Source organism: Equus przewalskii, chromosome 10 (genome assembly GCF_037783145.1).
Source record: "Equus przewalskii isolate Varuska chromosome 10, EquPr2, whole genome shotgun sequence".
In the NCBI taxonomy this organism is placed as follows: domain Eukaryota; kingdom Metazoa; phylum Chordata; class Mammalia; order Perissodactyla; family Equidae; genus Equus; species Equus przewalskii.
In genome coordinates, this window is record NC_091840.1 from 39,819,733 (window position 1) to 39,843,673 (window position 23,941).

The window sequence follows — 23,941 nt, forward strand, 5'->3', positions numbered from 1 at the left end:
CAGTTAAATTTATATTTTAAGATCACACTTGCTGCTGTATGGAGAATGGATTGAAGGGGGTTGGACCAATTAAGATGATACACCTGTGACTTTATAGTCTTGCTAACACTGTTCACTATCAAAACTCCTGGTCTCTAGGTGAAAAATTGTATCATGTTGATTTGATTTGCGTTTCTTTAAAAGTAAGTGAGGTTGAGACATGTTTTCATAGAATTTATTTTGGTGTAACTAGTTGTATTCGTTTCCTAGAGTTGCCATAACAAATTAGCACAAACTGGGTGGCTTAAGACAATAGGCAGTTACTGTCTCACACTTCTAAAGGCCAGAAGTCCAAAAATCAAGGTGTTAGCCTCTTTCCTTGCCTCTTCCCAGCTTCTGGTGGTGACCATCAAACCTTAGCGTTCCTTGGGTTGTAGCTGCATCTGCATTGTCATCACATGGTGTCCTCCTGATCTGTCTCTGTCTCCACGTGGCATTTTCCTCTTCTCATAAGGACACCAGTCATATTGGATTCGGGCCCATCCTAATGACCTCATCTTGATTGTTTCTGCAAAACTCTATTTCCAAATAAGGTCACTTTCACAGGTACCAGGCTTGGGACTTCAGCCTGTGTTTTTGGGAGGCAAACTTCAATCCATCACAGTAATCATCTGTGTTTTTTTGTTTTTCCAAGTGCCTAGCCCATTTCTAACACTGTTTATTGACATTTATTATTGGTATATTTATTTGTTGTTTTGGAATGTCACCATTCTCATATACTAGAATCTTCAGGTACGCCAATTATGTGATCTCCATTATCTCCCACTTCTATAATTTTCTTCTTTCTGCTTTATTTTAACTTTGTTTTTCCATTTCATTTTGCTTACTTTTCTCCACCTTTTCTTCTTGTCCCTATTTTCAACAGTGTCTAGTCCCTCTTTATTATGTCTTTTAATGTGACCTTCATTTCTATGGGATTTTTTCCTCTTCCATCTTTTCTTGAGCTCTTCCAGCTTCTCATCTCCTTTTAAAAGAAGATTTTAAACATGATTTCTCTTTTTTTTAATGATGTTTTCTTTGATCTCTTTGTTTAGAGGGCTATATTTTCTTTATATTCTTTGCTTTCATCCAGACATATTTTCCCATCATTTTTCTCCTTCATGACCTACTTTTTTTGTGTGGGTATTGATTCTGGGTTAGTTAGTTGTTGAAAGATAGTGTGCTTTGGAATGACCAGTAGATCACTGAGTTTGGAATCGGTTATTTTTAAACCCTTTCTCACCAACACTCTGCCCTGAAATGGCAAGAAGCTTGCCTGACTAGCAGGCGGGTCCCATACGTGTGCCATGAGGCTTCGGGGAGGTGAGTTAGCATTTACCTCTTTCCATTTATCAAGAGCATCTGCTGCAGAGCAATCACACCTCCTTTTTGTCTTTTGCCTCCCCACTCTGACAGCCTTCTTTTGCAAAAATGTGATTTCTACTCCTTTCTTCCTGTAGCCCCACCTTGTGGCTATTCAGAAGTGTCAGACGGGACTCATTTTGTTCTGCAGCCCCCTGCATCCTGAGACTCTGCCATTCTTATCAGAAAATTCTTGGTTTGGCCACTCGGGAACGACAGCCTTCTTCTGGAGAACTCTGCTTCAGTGCCTGAGATTTGCAGAGGCATATGTTCACTCTTAGCAACCTCCCTCAGCTAGGCCCAGTTTTCGTAGCACTTCGCAACCTTTCTTCATAGCTTGTGTTTCAAGAGTTATGGCTAGTTTTTTGCTTCATAGTAGGTAAAATTTTCCTTTCTGTTTTTATTTTGTTTTACTGTGCTTGTTGTTGATTTTCAGAGGGTAGAAGAGAGCCAAGATGTCACTATTCTATCCTCCTTAAATGGGAGTCCCTCAGATGGTATCTGAAGTTGATCCTGGCCTCAACCCTAGAGAACTTGAGTATTTAGAGATCATTAGTAAAGGAGGAGGCCACAAAGGAGACTGAGGAGGAAAACCCAGAGAATATGGCCTCATGGAGAAGAGCGTGTTGAGGAAATGGGAGTCAGTGTCAAGTGCTGCTGAGAAACCAAGTAAGATGAGGACAGAAAATCAACCAATGAATTTAGCAAATTCATTGGGAAATTACTTTGGGAAGTTTGCTCAAGATTTATTGAAGTGCTGGAGTGGAACCCAGATTGGAGTTGGTTGAGGAGATAATGGAAGGCAAAGAAATGGGGTATGTAGGTTAACCCCTCTCCTGAGAAAGATGAATGTTCATGGAATAACTTAAGATTTCATTTGCATTAAAAAGAGAAGGAAAACTAGCCAAATCAATGTGATTAAGCAACACCTATCCGAAAGTGTATGTTCCCATGAAATAAATAATACTTAATCATGAATAAAGATTTCATTAAAACATAATGGACCATTCACAGAGAATTTTCCTTCTGATTATAATTGATTCCATCTAGTTTAAAAGTCAATCAAGGATAACACTGAATTCTGTTAGTGAGTGAACTGAAATTAGAAGCCTGAAGAGTACATGTGAGATCTCATCATCCAAAATAAATTCCTTTTTCTTTTCCACCCAGCTCAAAGTTAGATATGTTTTGTCCCTCAAGTTCAGTGAGTGTTCAAATTCTGTCCAGTTCCCTTTGAAATAACTCAAATTTCTCTTTCCTTCGTTTCTGCTGCCATTCTGAGGGCCGGCCTTATTGATCTCTTCAGCTAGAAAAGTCTTCACCGATTCCCTGTTTCCAGTCACATCAAATTTAAACTTCCTCAGCCTGGCTTTCAGAGCCTATCACGTCACATATAATCTGACTCCCTCCTTTTCCCACTGTTCTCCAACAGTGGATTCCCTAATCCAGTTGGATTCCCCAATCCAAGCTTTCTGCTCTCATTAGGCCAGCCTCCCTCGTGTTCTTCTAATCTTGACACATGCTTCTGCCTCGTGTTTAAGATTATGGCAGTCCACAATTAGCACTTCATTATCTTTAGTATTGTTTTCCGAGGGTTGCTCCCCCGGCCCCTAGTGTCCTACTTCTCTGTAGGGTTTTGCTGCCGTCTGCCCGTGACTGATCTGAAGGAGCTGCATACATCTTGCCTTCCTGTTGGAGGTACTCTTTTATATAAGTGACACGTGCAAATTAATGAGGCTATTTTTTTTTAAAAATCAGTGTCTCAGAATTCATGTACAAAAGACTATTGTTCTTCAGAGGCATAGCCTTTATATTTTCTCCATTGCTATTCATTAATTCAAAACCTTCTTTAGAACCTCTTTATTTCATTCAGAAGCCAACAAAAATATCTGGCTCATTCAATAAATATTTTTAAACTTCTTAAATTAAGTTTTAAAAGTCAATTGCCGTTAAGCTATTTTTAACTTTTTGGGAAGTTCTAAAGAAAAAACAAAATCTGTACAGAGCAAGACCATAGTACTGTATTGCAGATGGGGTGTCAAGAATGGCTTCCTAAGATAAGCAGACAAACACATAGACAAGGTGAACAGATTAGTGTTACCAGAGGAGAAAGGGGTGAAGGGAGGGCGAAGGGAGTAAGGGAGCACATGTGAATGGTGACGGATAAAATCTGGACTTTTGGTGGTGAACACAAAGCAGTCTATACAGAAACTGAAATATGGTGATGAACACCTGAAATTTACACAATGATGTAAGCCAGTATGACCCCAATAAAATAATTTTTAAAAAAAAGAAAGAAAGAAAGAATGGCTTCCGGGAGGAGTTGATGCTTACTTGGGCTTTTGAAGAAAGACTGAGAATCTGCCAAGCTGATGGGGGAAGGTGAGACTGGGTGGGGAAAAGGTATTCTGGGCAGAATGAACCCCGTAGGCAAACCATAAAGGCATGGTGAGCTTGGGAACTATAAATAGCTCATTAATGTGAAGGCAAGAGTGACAGAGAGGGGCAGAGTGAGGACGCTTTGATGGGTGGATATGTTGTGGGTAGTTAGGAAGGTCAAGTGAAGAGAAATGCGGAGGCCAGGACACAAGAAGACCTTGTATGCCCTGCTGTGGAGTTCATATATTACTCTTTAGGTTTCCACACTGAAAGGAGTTTGTTGTGATAATCTTTGCTACCGCAGCACATGCTTTTATATCCTACCTGTCGTACTATGTTATTATTATTTGCTTACAATACTCCCCTGTTCTTTATTCCTTTTTTAATTCCCAGGGTCAGGCTCACTCCAGTCTTGCACAAGGTAGATACTAAATCAATATTTGAAGAATGACTTACAAAAGTGTGTCATAAAAGGTTTCCACAGAAAGGTCATAGAAATGCCTTCCTTGGTCTCTAATAAGAGATGGTATCACCCCATTTGTCATCTAGGATTATTACTGCCGTTCCTCCTGGGAGCAAACCAAGCAGGTGCCTTACCTTGGGAAGCACATTGCCTTCGTGCTTATGACTTCGTAGCCTAAGGCTTTCCAAAGCAAACTGCAATCTTGGGTTGGCGTTAAAGTGTAAACTGGCACCATCTAGTGGTGATTTTAAGACCTAACCAAATTGGAAGTTTCATGTTTGGTAACTAGACGTAGAGTTTCAAATCAGATAAGCGTCTAACATTTTGTAAATCGCTGAAGCTTTGTATTTAATACCGTATTTTGTGGACCCTTTGCCACAATCTTCAAGTTAATAGTTATGCGTTTGATGATTTTATATGTGTATATTAATTGTGTTTTACAAACGTGATGCCTAGAAGTTTTGACAAACAAAATATTCTATTTGAAATAAAAAAAGAATTTCCGTGAAGGTGCATGACTGGACAGACCTGGAATCTTAGAACAACATTCTAATCTCACTTGTTATTCGCTGTGTCTCTTAGTCACAGAGTTCCAGACTCATGAGGTAACGTCCTCCCCCTTTTCTTTATTTTTTTCTGTTTGGACAGTGTTTTTAAAACTAAAGAATTTTGCCCTTTTCGTTCTTATCTTTGAAGACAACAGTTGAGCATGTCCTGTAAATTTGCAGGTTAAGCCAGAAAGGCTTGGGTAGTGAACCTTAGCTTTTTACTGTTTTTGTGGGTCTTTGAGCCTGAGTTATGTAGACATTCTGCTTGTGATTTGTAGTTGATTGACGCCTGAGGCAAGGAATCGGATTATGATCACTGAATTAATTCCTCGTGTGTAGGGATTGCTGCAATCTAAGTAGCAGTGTTAATAAAATAAAAGCATTTATTAAAAATCTCCTTCATGCAGAACATAATTGGAAGCACAAGATTAATTGCCTTTTTTTAAAGCGCTTACTCAATGCCTGGAGAGAGAAGGGTATAATTATCGCCCTTTTACAGATGAAGAAGCCGGAACACATGGAGGTTAAGTAGCTTTTACGAGGTCTCACTGCTATCAAGTTTGCAATGTGAGCGTTCAGACCCAGGTGTGAAGGACTCCAGAGTCAGTGCTTTTAGCTACCATATAAACTTTCTAGCAACAGGGGGGATGCATAAGAAAACCACAGTAGAAAAGTGTACAGAAAACCTTAAAGTGGTTAATAGCTTATTAAATATGTACTAACTACTTGATAAAAATCTTGGTTTTAATGTATTGTTGATGTTACCAGCTTCTGTTTGTTTCCACTCCTAATGATAGCCGTCAGCCTTCATTCCAGTGTAAAGGAAGTCTAAGGCTCTTGCCTTGTGGTCCCATGTGTATGGTTACTTCCCTGCCCCGCTGGCCATACAAGAGTGCTTAGAGACTCGGCTGCTGCCAGTGGACCAGCATTTTGCCCGTCCCAGCACTCCCTTCAGCTCTTGGAAGTGAGCTGTACGTCTACCTGCGCCTCTCGGCAGGTGGAGTGTGTTTGTGGCAACCACTTGTGTAGAAATGTCCAATTGGGCGTTGGCCTAGATCTGGTTCCTATATGTTTATATGTGTGAGTTAATAGTTAATAGTGTAAATGGTGAATATAGGTGGACTTTCTAAATTTTGTATTGAGATTTTTTCTTTGTTAATATAGACACACAGTTTTGCACAACAGCAGCCATATCATCTATGCAGGGTTTTTAGTTCTTTTTTTCCTTTGTTCCTATGGCTTCCTTCCAGCTGCCCACTTGGCCTTCGTCCCCATCACCCTACTGTGTGTGTAGAAAGATACATAAGACATAACGTGTATTCTTCCATATCCTTCCATGCTTAGGTCATCATTTGCAAAATATATCTACATATGATTTTACATATAAATCATTTATAGGGTGGCTTTTTAGCCTTTTATGGTAAAAAAAATTGGATCATATCATAAATGCTTTAAAAAATACACATACCTTTCAACCAGCTGTGCCATTCCTGGAAGTCTGTCCCACAGAAATAAAAGCACTGATTTGTAAGATTGTGTGTCAAGAGTGTTTTCTGCAGTATTGTTCATAATAGCAGGAGGGGAGGGGGGTGATTGAGTAGATAATGATCTGTCTACACTATGGAACTTTAGGCAATCATTTAAAAAAAAAAGAACTTGATTTATGCCGGAAGTGTGTCCTTTACCATTCTCTCTGTTATGGAGTTTACTATTTTTATTCCTTTACTGACATTTTAGTGGGATTTCAAGAGGGAGAAGAAATAAACGTGTTTAAACAGTTTGCTTTATAGTTGAAAATCTGGCTAAGTGGATTTCAAGACCTGCTTTAGCTTCTATTTATTTTCTTCCTAGAGCTCTTAGTGTCTTCAACTATTTTAATTTTTTTCATGTCTTACCCTTCTTTATTTTGGAAATAGGAAATCCCCAGCCTCTGAAAAATTAAATTCTTTCTTCCTTCTTGGCTTTTAACCCCTATGGTCTTTTCTGCCAGCAGCGTCTGAAAGGACGCAGCCTCAAGCAGTGTCTGTAAAAGTAAACTCAGAACCAATGAGAAGCATCAGTTCAGAAATTCTTCCTGGGATATTTGGATTTTCTCGGAAGTAAGAGACTCATAGGAAAGAAAGAGCATTTCTGTATAACCACAGCTGCTGCTTCCTTTTCTTTGGCTTCTGTGCAGATTTGAAAAAGGACGCATCTACACGTTCATTGGAGAAGTCGTCGTTTCTGTGAACCCTTACAAGTCGTTGAACATCTACGGGAGGGACACGGTGGAGCAGTATAAAGGACGTGAGCTGTATGAGAGACCTCCTCATCTCTTTGCTATTGCTGATGCTGCTTACAAGGCTATGAAGAGGCGATCAAAAGACACTTGCATTGTGATATCAGGTACCGAGAGGGTCCCCTGCACTTTCAAGGTCAAAATGTGTTTAACTTGTTTGGTACGTAAGGATCCAGACAACTGATTAGATCTTTTTTGAAGTTAGAAATGTGAACAGTTTTATAGGACAAAAAAATGTAATGAACATTAAATAGCAGATTGTTTATGTCATTTCTGACTGTTCTCTAGTCTAGGTTCATTTACAAATACACGTTACTTTGGGATGGACTTCTGGTCAATTTTGTAGACTAAGCTGACATGGAAAATCCTTCCTCACATCTCAAACACATAAAAGTACTGGCTCAAATGTGATAAAAATTATTTTAAATAATAACAGAATGAAACCAGGAGAATGAAATCCTGAGGTACCAAAAACGAAGAATGAACTCAAGGTCAGATTGGTGAATGGGAACTAGTGTCGAGGGACGTGCAGAAGCCCTGGGGCCGGGAACAGGTTCTCAGAGCTGGGGGCCAGAGCTTTAGAGCCCCAAGAGGAAGGAGACAGGTGACAGACCCTGTGTGCCCAAGACCTGCAGCTGAGCTCTCTGCATAAAGCTGAGCTCTTCAGGGAATCTTGTGCAGGGAAATGGGGACAAGAGAAGGGTCCACCCACTGACCCAGGATTGCCTCTCCCAAACTGTGGGGATTTCTTTTAGTGCTAATAATACCTCACATTTGCATAGTGGCCTTATGCTTTTAAAAACGCTTTTGTGATCTTTATTCCATTTTGTTCTTGAAACAACTCTCGAAGTGGTAAATAGGACAATTGTGCTTCCGCTTTATAGGTGAGGATATTAAGGGTCAGAGGAGTTAAGTGACTTAATATTAGAGCTAGAGAATTCTATCATAGGACTACATTTTATGAAAACAAATTAGGAAGGCAATATTGCCTGCTTGTCAAAAAGTAAACAATTGTAAGTGTATAAGGTAAAAGCAAATAGTCCCTTCCCTTGAATGGCTTGTTTCCCCCGAAATGCCAGCAGTCACAGCTGTGAACAATAGAGCATTTATCCTTTTGTACGTTATCTCTGCATGTGCAAATACATGTAGTCACACCTACATAGGTAATTATGTTATAAATGTATAATTATAGTATAGAATTATGTTGTAACTGCTGTTACATAACTAGTTTTTCCACGTAACAGTACAGAGTGGACAGCTTTTCCCTAGAGTACCTATGGAAGAGGTGCATTCTCGCACAGTTGTGTCATATTCCACGGAGTAGTTGAGTCATTTATTTACCCAGTCCTCGACTGATAGGCATCTTATTTTCAGGTTTTTAGCTATGACACATAGTGTAGTCTGCAGAAAGACTCTTAAAACTTTGAAAATTACTATTTGATGTTATTATTTTTAGTATTTCCATAGTATAAACTTCCACAAGTGGATTTTGGGGTCGAAAGGCATAAACACTTAAAAATTTGGGTAGATGCTTCAAAATTGATCCCTTCTCCCCGCCTTTATATACCAGTTGTCGTGTTTTTTCTGTGACACCATGTGTCTGGAGCTCGCTATTTTCTTTTGCTTTTTCACTAAAATTATTCTAACTTTAATTTTATGAAAGAATTATTTCACCCCTCTTAAGATTAAAAGAAATTCTGCTATAGAAAATAAGGTTGTATGAATTTAGCTGTGGCCACCGTTTGAGTCAATAGACTTACGAGTTGCTGCCAAGTACTAAGACTTTAGTCTAAGGAGTTTGTTTATCACATTGTATCCCTTGATATTTTTACTAGGTAAATCTTGATTTGTAATCTACTTATTATTTTACTTCTATGGGAGTTTTATTTTTTCAACATGTTCAGATCTATTAGAATCAAGACCATATCAAGAAAGGATAAAATAACTCCAAAAAAAGCAAACAGTGGAACATAAGGGATTTTAAGTGAATAACTCACATCAGAATTTTAAGTTATCCTATTAAAAATTAGCTTTCTCTTGGTTTAAGTTAGAATGTTAAGCCTTGCACAATTTTCCCTGCAGGGGAAAGTGGAGCTGGTAAAACTGAAGCCAGTAAGTACATTATGCAGTACATCGCGGCCATCACCAACCCCAGTCAGAGAGCGGAGGTTGAAAGGTAAGCGCCTTCTAGTGAGGGGGAGAAATTCTGGTGGGAGCTTCGGTTTTCTGTGGCCTAAACTCTGATAGGTATTGGGCAGTTATTGATGATTAAACCACTTTGGCTCTCTTGTTGCTCACTGTCTCTGCACTTTTATTTACATCACTAATCTATTGCTATATTTGTTTTTAATAGAAAAATACTACTACAGTAAGCTTTACTTAAATATAAAACAAAATGAAATGATGCTGAAACAGATGAAATTCTCCCCATTCTGGTTTGTAACTGCTGCCTTAAATGTTGTGCATGGTCAGCAAAGGTGTTGTAATTTCTGCTGCTAGGTGTTGTTGTTCGAGCTTTCACTGGTTCCTTGCTCTTTCTACTGCACTAGTGTTTTGTTTTGTTTTGTTTTTTAAACGGTGCCCTCAGGAGCCCCAGGTTCCCTAGAGCAGAGGGGGGCTCTGGGAGGCAGGTCTGTGGCTTCCCATCACTGTTGCAACCAGAACCCCTGAGCTTAGAAGTTGTAAATAAGATTCATTTTCTGGAAGGGTTTCATGCCGCACCATGCCGCTGCTCACAGTAGGGTAAGTCATAAAGCTGGTGTGCACTGTCTGGGTCCAGCATTTAGCACAGTGTCTGGCATATAGTGTTTACTTAATAAATATGAAAAGAATGAATGAGGGTTTAAAAAAAAAGAAAGAAATGTGGCTATAAGGCAACATGACTTGAGTTTCTTATGTGCTGCAGACTTTTTAAAGAGAAAATTAAGAGTTTTCCAGAGTTGCTACTTTAAACTTCAACATTCATTTACTTAAGAGTCACGTTCCATATACACATCACAATCTTCAGTTTTATTAATAGAAAGAAAGGATGCTGTGTTGATGTGAAAGAAGAAAACATAGGCTAAAGCACCCTACGTGGGCTTTCTTCTTCTCATCTTAATTGGGCTGGATTGCCAGGTCAGAAGATGCATTTTTCTTAATTGTGACACATCCTCACTTCTGATTCTGACTTTGCAATCTAATATGACAAGGACAAGGATATAAGTAAGTTTTTGTAATTTCCTTAGGAGCTCAGGAGAGTAAGTAGCTGAGAACTAAATTAGTTTGATTGCTAAACCCAGTTGGTCTAGTAGAGTAAGGCCTATGTACATTTGCTAGTCTCTCACGAGCACATCTTACCATAGTTTTATAGACAGTTGCTTTTATTTACCATAAGCAAGCAGTTTTCCCTCCACATTTTAAAAGCATACTTTCCTTCACAAGGAGATAAAGTCATAGGCTCATTTGCAATAGTAGTGGAGGGAACAGTGGATCTGCTACATAGGTCATTTCAGTGGCCAAAGTCACTTCCGCACGTATGCCCATGTAAGAGGAATCTTGTCAGTGAAATAAAAGCAAAGACATAAGGACTAGCATGAAGTTAAAATGTATCCATTGGGAGAGACTGCTCTATAAAAAGTTAGCATTCATTGAATAAAGAATGAATTCCATAACTGGTACAGAGGAGAGGTTCCATGTAGCTTCAAACAAAATAATGAGCAATTTCTAAACTAATAAAGACCACATTTATGATGTCTAACTAAATGCAATAAATTTCATTATTCTAGGCTTTATAAGCAAGTACTTTAAAAAACTGTATCATTTTCTGTATCATTCATTCTTTCTTTTCAGAACATATCTTTTTAAGATTTTTCTTATTTTCACAAAACATGTTCATTTAAAAGAAAAACTAAAAAGTACAGCATGATGTTGAAGGCAAATGTACCTGGTAATCCCACCCTATCTACCCCATCAACCTAGGTAACCACAGTGAAATGTGCTGTTCCCTCGAGATTTTTAAGCATTTACTAACACCTGTGCATGCACACATAACACTCACATGTGTGCACGTGTGCGCGCACACACACACAAAGATCCTGCAATACATATTATTTTGAAACTTAATTTTTCATTCATTAATATATTCTAGACATCTTTCTATGTCAGTATATATTATGCTGGAAGCAAAAATTTATTTTTATCCATCCCTATTGGTGTACATTTGGGTTATTTATATATATATATTTTATTGCCAATAATGCTGCAGTCAGCATCTCTGTATAAATGTTTGCATGTGTTTTAACGAAGTCTAGTTTTTTAAAAAGCCCAGCCTCTCAAACTTTTTATGATAACTTTCATTTATCTGTGTTAAAGAGTGAAGAACATGTTGCTTAAGTCCAACTGTGTCTTGGAAGCTTTTGGAAATGCCAAAACCAACCGCAATGACAACTCAAGCAGGTTTGGGAAATACATGGATATCAACTTTGATTTCAAGGGGGACCCTATTGGTGGACATATCAATAACTACTTATTGGAGAAGGTAAAATGTGCTTGATTTCTGAGGGTAATATTTACAAGAGCTGAATTTTTCTTTAAATCCCGATTATATGTATTGGATTTCTTTTGTTTCTTGAGAGTAGCTTTTAACCCTGTTCTCCCTCACTTCCTGCTCCTCAGTTAGCCTTCTATGACGAGATATTCTCCTTTGGTGTCTTAGTAACACTTACACTTTAGTGCTGGGAAAAGCTGTGAACTTTGTAGATAAAGATTTAGGTGTGTAGGGATGGGTGGCATATGAATATGTGCCAACTACTGGGTGAGGTTTAACAGGACTGATCACTTCTACCCTTTTTACAAATCACCATCTCTCATATGTTCTTATTTGAATTAATTTGACATCTCATTTTCTTCTAGTTTCTGTATGTTCACTGGTTTATAGTAACATAGGTGTATTTTCTGACCTTACAGCCTAATCGTGAAGCATACTGCATTAGGTCAGTGAAATCTTAGAATATGTTTGTCTGCCACATGAAGGTGAGGCCCGATTTGTAGAAGATTCCAATTAAAACTACCCTCTTGGGACTGCCAGAGAGGTTGTGTCCTGACTAACCTTGATTGTCGCTGGATCTGACTGCAGGAGAGCACATAGGTGCATTCGCCTGGTTTTTGCAGTTCACACTGCACTTCACCAAGTTAATTCTCTACCTTGAATTGTACTCAGATATGAACGGAGGTGCCTTCTCAGTTAAGGGTTTCCCATCCAATGATACCATAGCAACCTTTATGGCAGTATAATCTTTATTTTTTTTTGTTAAGTTGAAGTCAGACTGTTAAGGAAATAAGTTTTGTCAGTCAGTTGAGAAAGGGCAACAAATGCCTGTTATCAGTCTTTTTTCTAAAATGTTTCATGGCTTCTCTTTATGTACATATTCAATCAAAGGGATCCCCTTGAATGAATGCCAATTTTGAGCCCTCTCTTAAAAGCTGTCTTTTTGGAACCATCTAAGGCAGAGGTCTCTATGTCTGATCTTCACCCGATTTTACGACAGGACATAAGCCATTGCTCTTTGAAATGCTAGCAGACTCTGAGGAAGGGAGTATTGAGAATATTCCTCCCTTAGCTCCGTCCTGTTCTGCCCACTGCTAATTCCTTCCCCACCCCCTCTAAAAAGATTCCAGCTTTAGGCTCCGGGTTAAAGAAAAACTCAAAATAGCTTCGTTCTTTGGAAAGTTTAGGGAACTCTGTTTTAAGCAGTGAAAAGGTTGCACAGAAAGCCCCATAGAGGAGATCTAGTGTGAGATGGGTGCTATCCTTAGGGGCTTTCGGACAGTTAAATGTGCTGTTGATACAGGACTCCCTGAAAAGTGGCTTCCGTTTTATTTTGGGAGTACATCTTCATGTTAACAATTTTAATGTGTTTTTTCTTAGTCTCGAGTGATTGTGCAACAGCCAGGAGAAAGAAGCTTTCATTCTTTCTATCAGGTTAGTAATCTCCCGTTGTGCAGATAATTGATCATTTGCTCAGTTGTGCAGGAAATGAATGTTTTTATGTTGGGGCTCTCCCCTGTCCTGTGCCTCCCTTGCCTCCATTGGCCCATGACATGTTACACACGTGTGCATGCATGCACACAACCTACCCCACGTGCTTCTTCAGAGATTTAACGAGCATGACGATTGTAAAGGGCTGGCAGGTGGTTAACCAACCAGATGACTGACTGGTTGAGCATCGCCAATATTTCCTTGGAGCGTAGATAACAGTTTAATGACTGTGAAAGCTTTGAAATGATAAATTCTAAATATGTTAAATTATTTTTGTTTTATTTTGAATTGTAGCTGTCGTCCCCATATTTGGGAGCTCCGGAGATGGGAATATAAATTCGATTTGTTTTCCTCATAGAGACTATAAAGCAATATGATTACTTAGAAAAAAAATAACCAAGATTTATGAATTCAAGGGAGAATTATCTTCTTTATCCCATCAAAGCTGTGATTGCTTAGAAAAAAAATTTGAATGCCTCTTTGGGAGTGCTTTTAGTGTATAAGGCAAAATCTTTTAAAATAGCCCTCCTATTGGCAAGTTTTTATACTCTGATAACAATTTGATACATTTTATAATTTTTTAAAGTCCAAAGTAATATAAACCAAGGCTAATAAATAAGGTGGGTGATCAAAGTAAGCAATACTGTTTTGGATTTCTAAAAAGTAAAACTGTAAATCAATAAGATTGATTTCCATGTGTAAACTCTCTTGGGAGGTGACTGAATGGTAACAATATAAGTTGAGTACCACACAGCCAAAGTCATTTTCTTTAATAGACAATACTCATTTGTATATACAAATCTGGATATATTTGGTTAAAAAATCAATTTTAAAAATCTGATAATTACACCTTTTAAGTAAACCAAAGCATACAGTTTAATATAGAGAATTTAAACATAGTGGCTTCTAGAAGTCACTATTTAAAAGGGCTGTCCATGTTGTATTCGTGTTTTCGTTGACAACTTGCCATGTCTTCAATAAACTAGTTTTCTACCAAATATGAAAGAGTTATGTTTATTTCAAGAACTCGTAACTTTTTCCCAGTGTTTTTTCCCACTTGGGTGAACGTGTTCAAATTTGTCTTTGTTCAACACTGCAGTCATGGTTACCCAGTCGTCCTTTCCAGAGATAGAGATTGATGAGGAAAATATGTTGTGATTCAACATGTGACTGTCTGCTGATGCCTCTTACTTCCGTGGCAATCTTGACTTTTTCTGAATTCTGAAACACCACTTTGCTGTCTGGATAATGAGGCCACTAAGCAAGTGACCACCACAGAGCACAGGCTCCTGCTTTACAAACGACCACAGTAAAAGCAAGAACCTTTTATGCCAGTTATATTGTGAAAGAGCTAAGACTTTTTAAGTAATTTTCTTCATGACTGTATAACATTCTCCATAACTGATGACGCTGAAGCCATTTACTTTCTAGATCAAAAAAAACAAAAAAAGTCAAAGCTAGAAACAGGAGGCTAGGCTAAGTGAACTAAGCCCAGATGATGAATAAAAGTTAGATTACCATTAGGTTAGGATATTTGGTATATTTGGTTCAGTAATGTATTTTGCCAATTTATTTTTAATTAAATATTTTTCAGCTACTCCAAGGAGGTTCAGAGCAGATACTACGCTCTCTCCATCTCCAGAAATCCCTTTCATCCTACAACTATATCCATGTAGGAGCTCAGTTAAAGGTGAGAGTTTCTTCTTTGAGATTGTTCAGATGTAGAATCAAAGAATCAGAGGGACATTAAATAATTATCTGGTCTAGTCTGCTGCCTTTAGGCAAACGAATGACTCTTTTATTCTGTTCTATTTTTTAAATTCTCAGGGACAGTGATTCAATACATTATTGACTCAACAACTTTGCGTAATAACACACTACTATATTTTGTCACCATCTGACAGGAAAGAAGTTTCTGTCTTGTGATCTTGTGTTTTCTTTTAATTTTTGACCCTATTCCTTTTATTGTGACACTGTAAAAAACATTCATATGACAAGGAAATCCACCTCAAAAGAAGATACACCGTATGATCTGGCCAAAGGCAGGTTGATAAGACAAAAGAAAATTTAAAAGCACTTTGGTTGAAAATGAGTGTCAAAGATTTCTATTCACTGTTTTTTCAAATATTGATTTTGATATATCCTAGAAATAGTTTTGTGACCTTTTGAGCATTTCTGTTCAGCTTTCAAATTTTTCCATTTTTCCCCTTCCCTTGCATGCAAGCCCTTGAACACACATATGCAAATACTCTGCTCTTTTATTTCTAATTAGTTGTGTGCTAGTCATTTTACAGCTAATCCTAATATAGTAGTTTGTTGATGATAGGTTATAAAACAGTAATTACCATATTATCCTATTTTGTTTGGGGAAAGGTATATAAATAAATAAAATAAGATATGGAGAGAAATAGACCAAGGTTTTAATTGTTAATTCTGGATGGATGAGATTATGGATATTTATGTTGTTCTGCTTCTGATTGTGTTTTAAATTTATTCTATAATAAAAAATGTATTGCTTTTGGAGTTGGAGGAAAAGTAAATGAGTTTATAAAAGGAAAGGATCTAAGATGTGAAAGCTGTTTCTTTTTTTTAAATTTTTATTATTCATTTTAACCTAATTATACCTGCATTACTAGTTTAGCTGTATTTTTATTGCAGTGCATAGAAATAAATGATATTTAGTGTTTTGCAGTTAGTTTTCCATTGTTTGCCATTTAAGTTGCATGAACTTTTTACTTTTACAATCATCTGAGAGCAGGATGTTTGGCTGAAAATTAATTGAAAACAAACAAAACAAGAATGGGCAACACTCCATCTTTCTGAGACTAGGCCAGAGGTATTTAAAGATGTGGAAAGGATTATAAAATCAACACTTAAAAAGCCAGTGACCGGAAATATTCCTTTTTAATCAAATAGTCTTATTGACCAAATTAATTTTGGCCAGATCGTGTAGAACCCCCACAGAAAGTGAGTATTAAATTAACATTTAGCCTTTTCTCTAAGCTAAATTTAGCTTTGGCTCTCTTCTCATCAAGTCTTCTACTCTTAATCCTCCCCCCTTTTTTTTCTTCCTCTCTAATAAAAACAAAGAAGTAAGACATGATCATAGTCAAAACCTAAAATAAAGATGAACCAAAAGCAAACAAAAATACACAAAAGCTTACCATCAGAGAAAATTATTGATAACAGTTTATGTGTATATATTTATAAATGAAATCAGACAATAAATCCTGATTAAATAAACCTGCTTTTATTATATTACAATATAACTATTAGTATCTTCACATGTGAACAAATATAAATTAATAGAATACTTTTAATAACTATGAAGATTGCACTCTATATATCATAATTTTACTTAACTATTCTAAAATACAAGAATTATGTACAATCAAGATACTTTGGGTTGCAGGTGTGATAAGTCCCCATTAAAGTCTCTAAAAACCATAAGGACCATAATTATCTCACATAACAAGAAGCCCTGAGATAGGGTAGTTCCAGAGTTAGTTAATTCAGTGCCTTAACAGTGTTGATAGGGACCTGCATGTTGTTTGCTTATTTGTTTCTCCAACTTACAACTCTGCCGTCCTCACTGGATTTGGCTTGTCCTCTTGGGCTGATTTTTCTCACGGTCCCAAAATGGCAGCAGCAGTCCCAGGAGTCACAGGCAGAGGAAATGTTCCTGGCTTATGTCCCTTTATTAGCTAGGGAAACCTCATGTCTTATTGATCAGAATGGCATCACATGCCCATGGCTGACCAGTCATTTGCTCAGGAGAATAAGATCACCATGATAAGTTTAGAGCAATGAAGATTTACCTCCAGAGGCTGGTGGGAGACCAACCCCGAAGAACACATGCACCTGGAGAGGGGTGAACAAATCAGGGTCCCATCAGCAAGAAAGAAATGGGGTGGGAAATGACTGTTATGTAAGCAGCCAGCAGTCCCCCACAGTAGGACATGCAGATTTTTGGTCTAATTTCCTTGCAATTTCATGTTTGTGGCTTATAATAATAGTAACATCTGATACTTATCGAGTGCTTTTTACATGCTAGGAACTAGAGAGGTGCCTTATATAAATCCTCATTCAATTCTCACAACAATGTTGTAAGAAATGTATTGTTATGCCCATTTTACCCATGAGGAAATTAAGATGCAGCAAGGTTAAGTTTCTTGCCTAAGGTCAAAGAACTAGTAGGTGGAGGGTCTTGCCTGGTTGTGTCCTGGACACTAGAGGAACATGTGCCCATCAGATAGAAAGAACCCCTTCCTGTGCCCTTCGTAACAGGTGAGCATCAGGCCAGGTTTCTGTGTCCTCACCAGAGGAGAAACTCATGGAGGAAAGGATCAGTCAGGCCCTCTGGAGCTGCTGCTTTGGGAAAACTTCTAAGATAGGCAGTTACCATTGCTTTATTGGGAATTTCTGTGGACACGCTAGTATTTCCATCCTGATGGCTATTGCTCTTCACGGCAGGTGGGTCATCTCTGAACTCCTGTCTTAGTCCAGTAGGGCTGCTACAACAAAAAAGCCATAAACCAAGTGGCTTATTCACAACCAGTGTTGACTTCTCACAGTTCTGGAGGCTGAGAAGTCCAAGATCAAGGCATGTGTAGATTTCGTGTCTAGTGGGGGCCCACTTCCTGGTTTGTAGATGATATTTTCTCACTGTGTCCTCACACGGTGGAAGGGGCAGGGGAGCTCTTTGGGGTCTCTTTTATAAGGGCACTAATCTCATTCATGAGGGCTCTTTCCTCATGACCTAATCACCTCCCAAAACATCCCACCTCCTAATACTATCACCTTGTGGTTAGGATTTCAACACATGAATTTTGGGCGGACACAAACATTCAATCTATAGCAACTCCCTGTACCAGTGAGAAGGTCTGATGCACCAAGTGGTTATTGACTGAATGAAAGAGTAAAGTTACAGCCCCAGACTATTTATTAACTTGCTGACTGATTGAAGTCGGCCACTTTGCTTTTGGGGGCCTGCTTTTCCTCACCTGTGAAATTAAAAGATTGACCATACAAGAGTGGGAGTGTTGTTCTCAGTCTATACCAGACTATTTGTAGAAGAAAAAGCCACAAATGGCAATAGCCAGGCATGTGTCTTGGATTCTCCCACAGTAAGAGTTTCCATTTGTGATCTCACATCTCACGCCACTTGTTTCACTCGTCACGGAACAGCAGTCAGCTTCTCTGAGCCAACTCAGGACTTGCTCCCTCACTGAAGGTTCCAGAAAAGTGCATGGTGCTTATTTTGGGTGACAGTGGCTCACACACAGGTGGGCATTGTGTGTACTGAATGATGTTGCTACCCCTGAGATGGTTTTTTATTTTCTCTGGATACTTATTATCCCCTCACTGACTTACTACAAAGGCATCAAGACCTTAGCTAAACTTGAATTTAGTCTCATAATTGTTGGATTTTAATGCTCATATGACATGTCAGTGACTTAAGTTTCCTGTTTTCATTTCTAGTCTACTATCAATGATGCTGCTGAATTCAAAGTAGTAGCTGATGCCATGAAAGTAATTGGCTTCAAACCTGAGGAGATTCAAACAGTGTATAAAATTTTGGCTACTATTCTTCACTTGGTGAGTAGGGACGCCTCTCAAAGTCAGTTGCCTCCCTGTGGAGACAGGATGCTCTTTCAGAAGATTTTGTTTTTTTCCCTATAGATTTAAAAAGTAGTTTAGACAGAGAAAATTTCACTCACATTTTGAAGAGATTACTATATTTGTGGTTCTCCCCATCATTTTATAATATTATGAGGGATTTTCCAAGCCACCATAGGTTTTGAGACTATGGCTTTAGTTTACTTCCCTACTGGTATGTCAGACTTTGAACTGGTTAATTTCAAGGTTAGAAGAATTCAGTAATGATGTGGCTACCATGGTACAAGCTAAAATCTTTTGATCAGAATAAATTTCTAATAGCATTTGAAACATAGAATCATAGATTATTAGAACTGGAACTTTGATCGTCTCATTTTACAGCTTGGGAAATAAGCCCTAAAGGGCTGGCATGACTGACTCAAAGGCATAGCCAGTTCATGGCAGCCAACACTGTAGACTGAGTGACCGACTTACAGTCCGGTGGTTTTCCACAGCAACACACCAGACTCTGAAGAAGTGAAGAACCATGTGTCGGAATTCTTGCATTACTATTTATATAATTAAAGTTGTTTAAAATGTAATGAACATGTAACCTTAACCATAAACAAGGGACAACATGGATTCAAGTCTGGAATAAAAATTACCTTTCACTTTAATGAAGCAAGATTGAACTCTGCAAGAATCAGAAATGTGCAGGACCTATATGAAAAATATTACCTAGTAATATAAATGATACCTTAAATAAATGTTTTTGGCTAGGAAGACTTTAACGTTATAAACTGTCTCATTCTTTCAACTAGTTTATAAATACAGTGCAACAATGTTCTTCAGAATCTAAATAGGAATTTTGTTTTTAAGTTGACATAATGATTCCAGCATTTACCTGGAGCAGTAAACATGTAAACAGAGCAAACAAAACGTACTGAAAAAGAGAGGTAGGGTAGGGGGAGGGGAGGAGAGGAGACATGAGTAATTCTACCAGATTTACAAGGATAGTGAAAGCCATAGTACTTTCAAGCTTGTTATACAAATTCAGCACCAGATCCATCAACAGATTACTTGATGTGCTGGACCTTTGGTAGATGGTTAGTAACTATTTATTGCTTATTGAATGAGTGGAATATAAATAGACCCCCAACTTGGGGGGATTAAATATATAATAAAGGTGGCTTTTCAAATCAGGAGGAGAAGCTAGACTATTCAGTAAATGATGTTGGAACAACTAACATACCATCTGAAAAAATAAAGTTAGATTTTTGCTTTGCACCACATAGCAACATAAATTCTAGGTGAGTTAAAAGCTTAAATGTAACAAAAAAAACTATACGTATGGGAAGAAAATATTAAATATTCATAAAATCTTTGAAGTAGGAATGATCTAAGTGTGACACCAAAGAAAGAGAAATCCAAAGCAAAGAATTCATAGATTTGGCTACATAAAAATATAAAACTTCTACTCATCAAAAACGTATACTGGAAATTTTACAAAATAGATGAGTGTCTGGAAAAGAAAAAAATAGATGATGTGCTAGGTGTTTATGTGTTGAGATATGGAATGTATTTAGGCAAATAGGTGCCACAAACAAGGTCACTGAATTAAATCTTAAATTGGCAAATACGTCCCTGACATAATCTTTCAAAATCTCATTGGAAATGACGTGTCTTGTTTTTTCGCTTTTGGTGTAGGGAAATTTAAAATTTGTAGTGGATGGTGACACGCCTCTTATTGAAAACGGCAAGGTAGTGTCTATCATAGCAGAATTGCTGTCTACCAAGACGGACATGGTTGAGAAAGCCCTTCTTTACCGGACTGTGGCCACGGGTCGAGACATCATTGACAAGCAGCACACGGAACAGGAAGCTAGCTACGGCAGGGACGCCTTTGCTAAGGTGGGATTCTGGCTTGCCTTCTCTCAGCCGGGTCTTGATCTCAGCTGCAGCTTTAGTGAACTTCCATGAGGATATGTTCAGACATTCCTCGAAAGTAGCTTAAGGCTTTTAAAAACCATAATGGTACTTTTTGGCCATCACAGTCTCCATAAAACCCCCTGACTGTGAACATCCATGCCAGAAAACTTTCTGGAAAAGCAGAAGAGAACTGACTGGCAAGCTGAAGATGTGATGCTTACTTCTCAGGGCCCATTGCTGCGGCCTCTCCCGGCCCTCCCTCCGTTTTGCTTTCCTCACCCAGGAATGCTTCATGGAAGTCCCCTTCAAGCCACCTGATAGAGTTCTGATTCCCTGTGTTTCATGTCTGTGTGTGGTGATGGTACCATAACTTATGAACCTTCCACCTCTTAAGTCGTTCACTTGTTCCCTTTCTCTGCCACTGCAGACAATGCTGCATACCCTTGTCCTCTGTCCCTCCGCTCAGGGCTTGTGTTTCCTTTGGACGGACTCCCAGGCATGAACTTGCTGGATCAGAGGACACACTGATTTTAAACTTTTAAATTACTGATTATATGGTTGTACAGTAATACCTCACTGTTAGTTTAATTTTCATTACTAGTGTATTTGAACTTCATTTCCTATTTTTATAAAGGAAAAATAAAGTTAAAAAAGTAGATTTAAATACTTACACCTCTTCTGAGAATTTCCTGGGTATGTCCTTTGTACAGTTTATTTGGGGCTCTTATGTTTTTGTTATCAATTTGTAAGAGCTTATAACTTTAACCCTTTGTCTATTTTCTGTGTGGCAAATCTTTTGTTTTCCCAAGTCTAACATTTTCTTTTCTTTTTTTTTTCCCTGGTTGATTAGATTGCTGTGTATTCTGTTTTTTACTCTGGTTAGTCTCAGGCTTGGTTTTGTAGTCTCAGGAGGAATTTGAATTTATCCAAGTGCAATGAGAGTGGAGAATTTTAAGCAGGGGCAATGACATTAAGGTTGAATTTCTAACATGATCACTCTAGCCTCAATATGGAGAATCTTGTGGGGAGGTAGGGTGAGAGTGGATGCAAGGAGCCCGTTAAGGGGCTGTTTCAGTCCTCCAAGAGAGAGATGATGGCAGCTTGGACTAGGAAGGTGCGGTGGAGATGGGGAAAAGAGGATGATTTGAGACAGACTGTACCTGGAAAGTGAAATCCACGGGACCTGTTTGTCTGGGGAATGAGGGAAGCAAGGATAATCCCTTAACACGATGTGGCTCCAGCCTCCCTCTCTGTCTCATTTCATGCCACATTCCATCCTCCTTTCTTCACTCCAGCACGTTAGTCTCCTCTCAGGCCTCACAGGTTGTCTTTATCGCTTTCTGCTTCCAGCCACAGGGCCTCTGCACGTGCCATTTCCTCTGCTCGGATTGCTCTTTGCTCCCCTCTCACCTGCTGAACTCTTACTCATCCTTCTGATCTCAGCCCACTTTCCCAGAAAAGCCTTCCCTGGCCTCTCTGAACAGTGAACAGGTTAAATTCTCCTCGGATCCCATGCACCTCCCCTTTAGTTGTATGCGTGTGTGTGTGATTTTTCCCTCACCTTTCTCCCTGAGTTCCCTGGAGACTGAGACCATGTTTATGTTTCTTAGTACTGTCTCTCCAACAAACCGCACATGGTAAGTACTCAGCAAATATTTGTCAAATGAATGAATAAATTCCTGAGTTTCTGTTGCCATTTATTCATGGTTGGAACAGTTTTTAGAGGTGGGAAGGCAAGAGTCCTAACAGGACACAAGTTTGAGATGGCCATGAGACATCTAAGAGTGTTGTCAGATAGGCAGTGAGCATGAGTCTGGAGCTCAGAGGAGAGGTCTGCACTGGGATAATACATTTGGGGGTAGAGTTATATTACTATTATCTAATATTGGATGATATGACTTAGAGAGGAGGTGTTAAAGAGTGAAGAGAAGACCAGGAGGAATTCCAACTTTTAGAGGTCAGATGGAGGAGGAGACCCTACCAAAGGTCACCAAGGAGCAGCCAGTGAAATAAGAGGTAAATTAAGAAAGTGTGGTATCATGAATCCCAGAGAGGATAATGTCTGAAGAAGAGAGTGGGACACTAGGTTGAGTAGTGCCGAGTATCTGGATGAGATGTGCATATAGAGGTACAAGACAGAGTCTATAAGGTGCTCCAGTGCCTGATGAGCCATTTCAGTGGAGTAGTAGGAGATAAGCAAAGACTGGAGAGGACCAAAGAGTAAAGGGGAAGGTGAAGAATGGGGGTGATGTGTATAGATATGTATAGTTCAAGAGGGCGGGTAGCTGAGGGGAAATGTTAAGGAAGGTTTTCTAGAGATGTGACATTGCAGAGCCGGTTTGTATCAGAATGTGAAGGTGTGTTAGTGTGTGGTGCCTTTGTCTCTGCATGACTTGGCATGTGTATCCTTGTGCATTGGATGTGTGTTTGATTCTCAAGGAATTTCAAATTGTGGCCTTTGGCTCAGACCTTTATTTAGCATTGTAAATCAATATTTATATTTTTAGAACCCATAGAGCTTTGCTGGCACATAGATATTAACTCCTTGATTCCTCACTTGCAGGAGTTGATCATATTAACAATAAAGCAATGAAGTGCTTTATACCAGGGAGTAGGCAAAGTATTGATAGAGCTGGGCACAGAAACATACCTGGAGAATGTGGTTGGAATACAGTGCATGTAGTGACCGATAAAAATCTCTTAAAATTCCAAACTATTTTGTTTTGCCTACATCCTGTTGGTGTTTTTAACAGATGGTCTGCATTTCTAATTTTTCTGCTTAGGGTAATAACAGCTATCGTAAATGGCAAGGAGAAGGTGGATAGGAATTTCACACTTATCGCAAATCTAAACAGAGGATTCATTCTCACATGGGCAAGAATTCACGATGTTGTTTTCCTCACAGGCAATATATGAACGCCTTTTTTGTTGGATTGTTACTCGCATCAATGATATTATTGAGGTCAAGAACTATGACACCACAATCCACGGGAAGAACACTGTTATTGGTGTCTTGGATATCTACGGCTTTGAAATTTTTGACAACAACAGGTAAACCGGATAAGATACTTAAAACCCTGCTGTTTATTTTTTATTTATCTGAACGTAATTTATTCCTTTTCTTGCAGCTTTGAGCAATTCTGCATCAATTACTGCAACGAGAAATTGCAGCAGCTCTTTATTCAGCTGGTTCTGAAGCAAGAACAAGAGGAATACCAGCGGGAAGGGATCCCCTGGAAGCACGTGAGTGGATTCCTGCGGAAACTGTCTTCCTGTGTTTCCCATGTTATTGGGAGTATCGAATCTTGTCATTTTAGATATTTTTAAAATCTTATTGGGTATGTGAA

At 38.6% G+C, this 23,941-nt stretch overlaps 1 protein-coding gene across 2 annotated transcripts in view; it reads left to right on the forward strand.

Annotated features, from left to right (window-relative positions):
* The window catches only part of MYO1D (myosin ID), a 319,278-nt gene that overhangs the window by 76,702 nt on the left and 218,635 nt on the right, over positions 1 to 23,941 (forward strand). For both annotated transcript variants that reach the window (XM_070562560.1, XM_070562558.1), the window contains exons 2-10: positions 6,947 to 7,155; positions 9,131 to 9,224; positions 11,402 to 11,567; positions 12,957 to 13,010; positions 14,662 to 14,757; positions 18,549 to 18,665; positions 20,373 to 20,576; positions 23,500 to 23,645; positions 23,723 to 23,837. In XM_070562560.1, the coding sequence (XP_070418661.1) occupies positions 6,947 to 7,155; positions 9,131 to 9,224; positions 11,402 to 11,567; positions 12,957 to 13,010; positions 14,662 to 14,757; positions 18,549 to 18,665; positions 20,373 to 20,576; positions 23,500 to 23,645; positions 23,723 to 23,837 (1,201 nt within the window). The remainder of the gene's footprint in view (positions 1 to 6,946; positions 7,156 to 9,130; positions 9,225 to 11,401; positions 11,568 to 12,956; positions 13,011 to 14,661; positions 14,758 to 18,548; positions 18,666 to 20,372; positions 20,577 to 23,499; positions 23,646 to 23,722; positions 23,838 to 23,941) is intronic.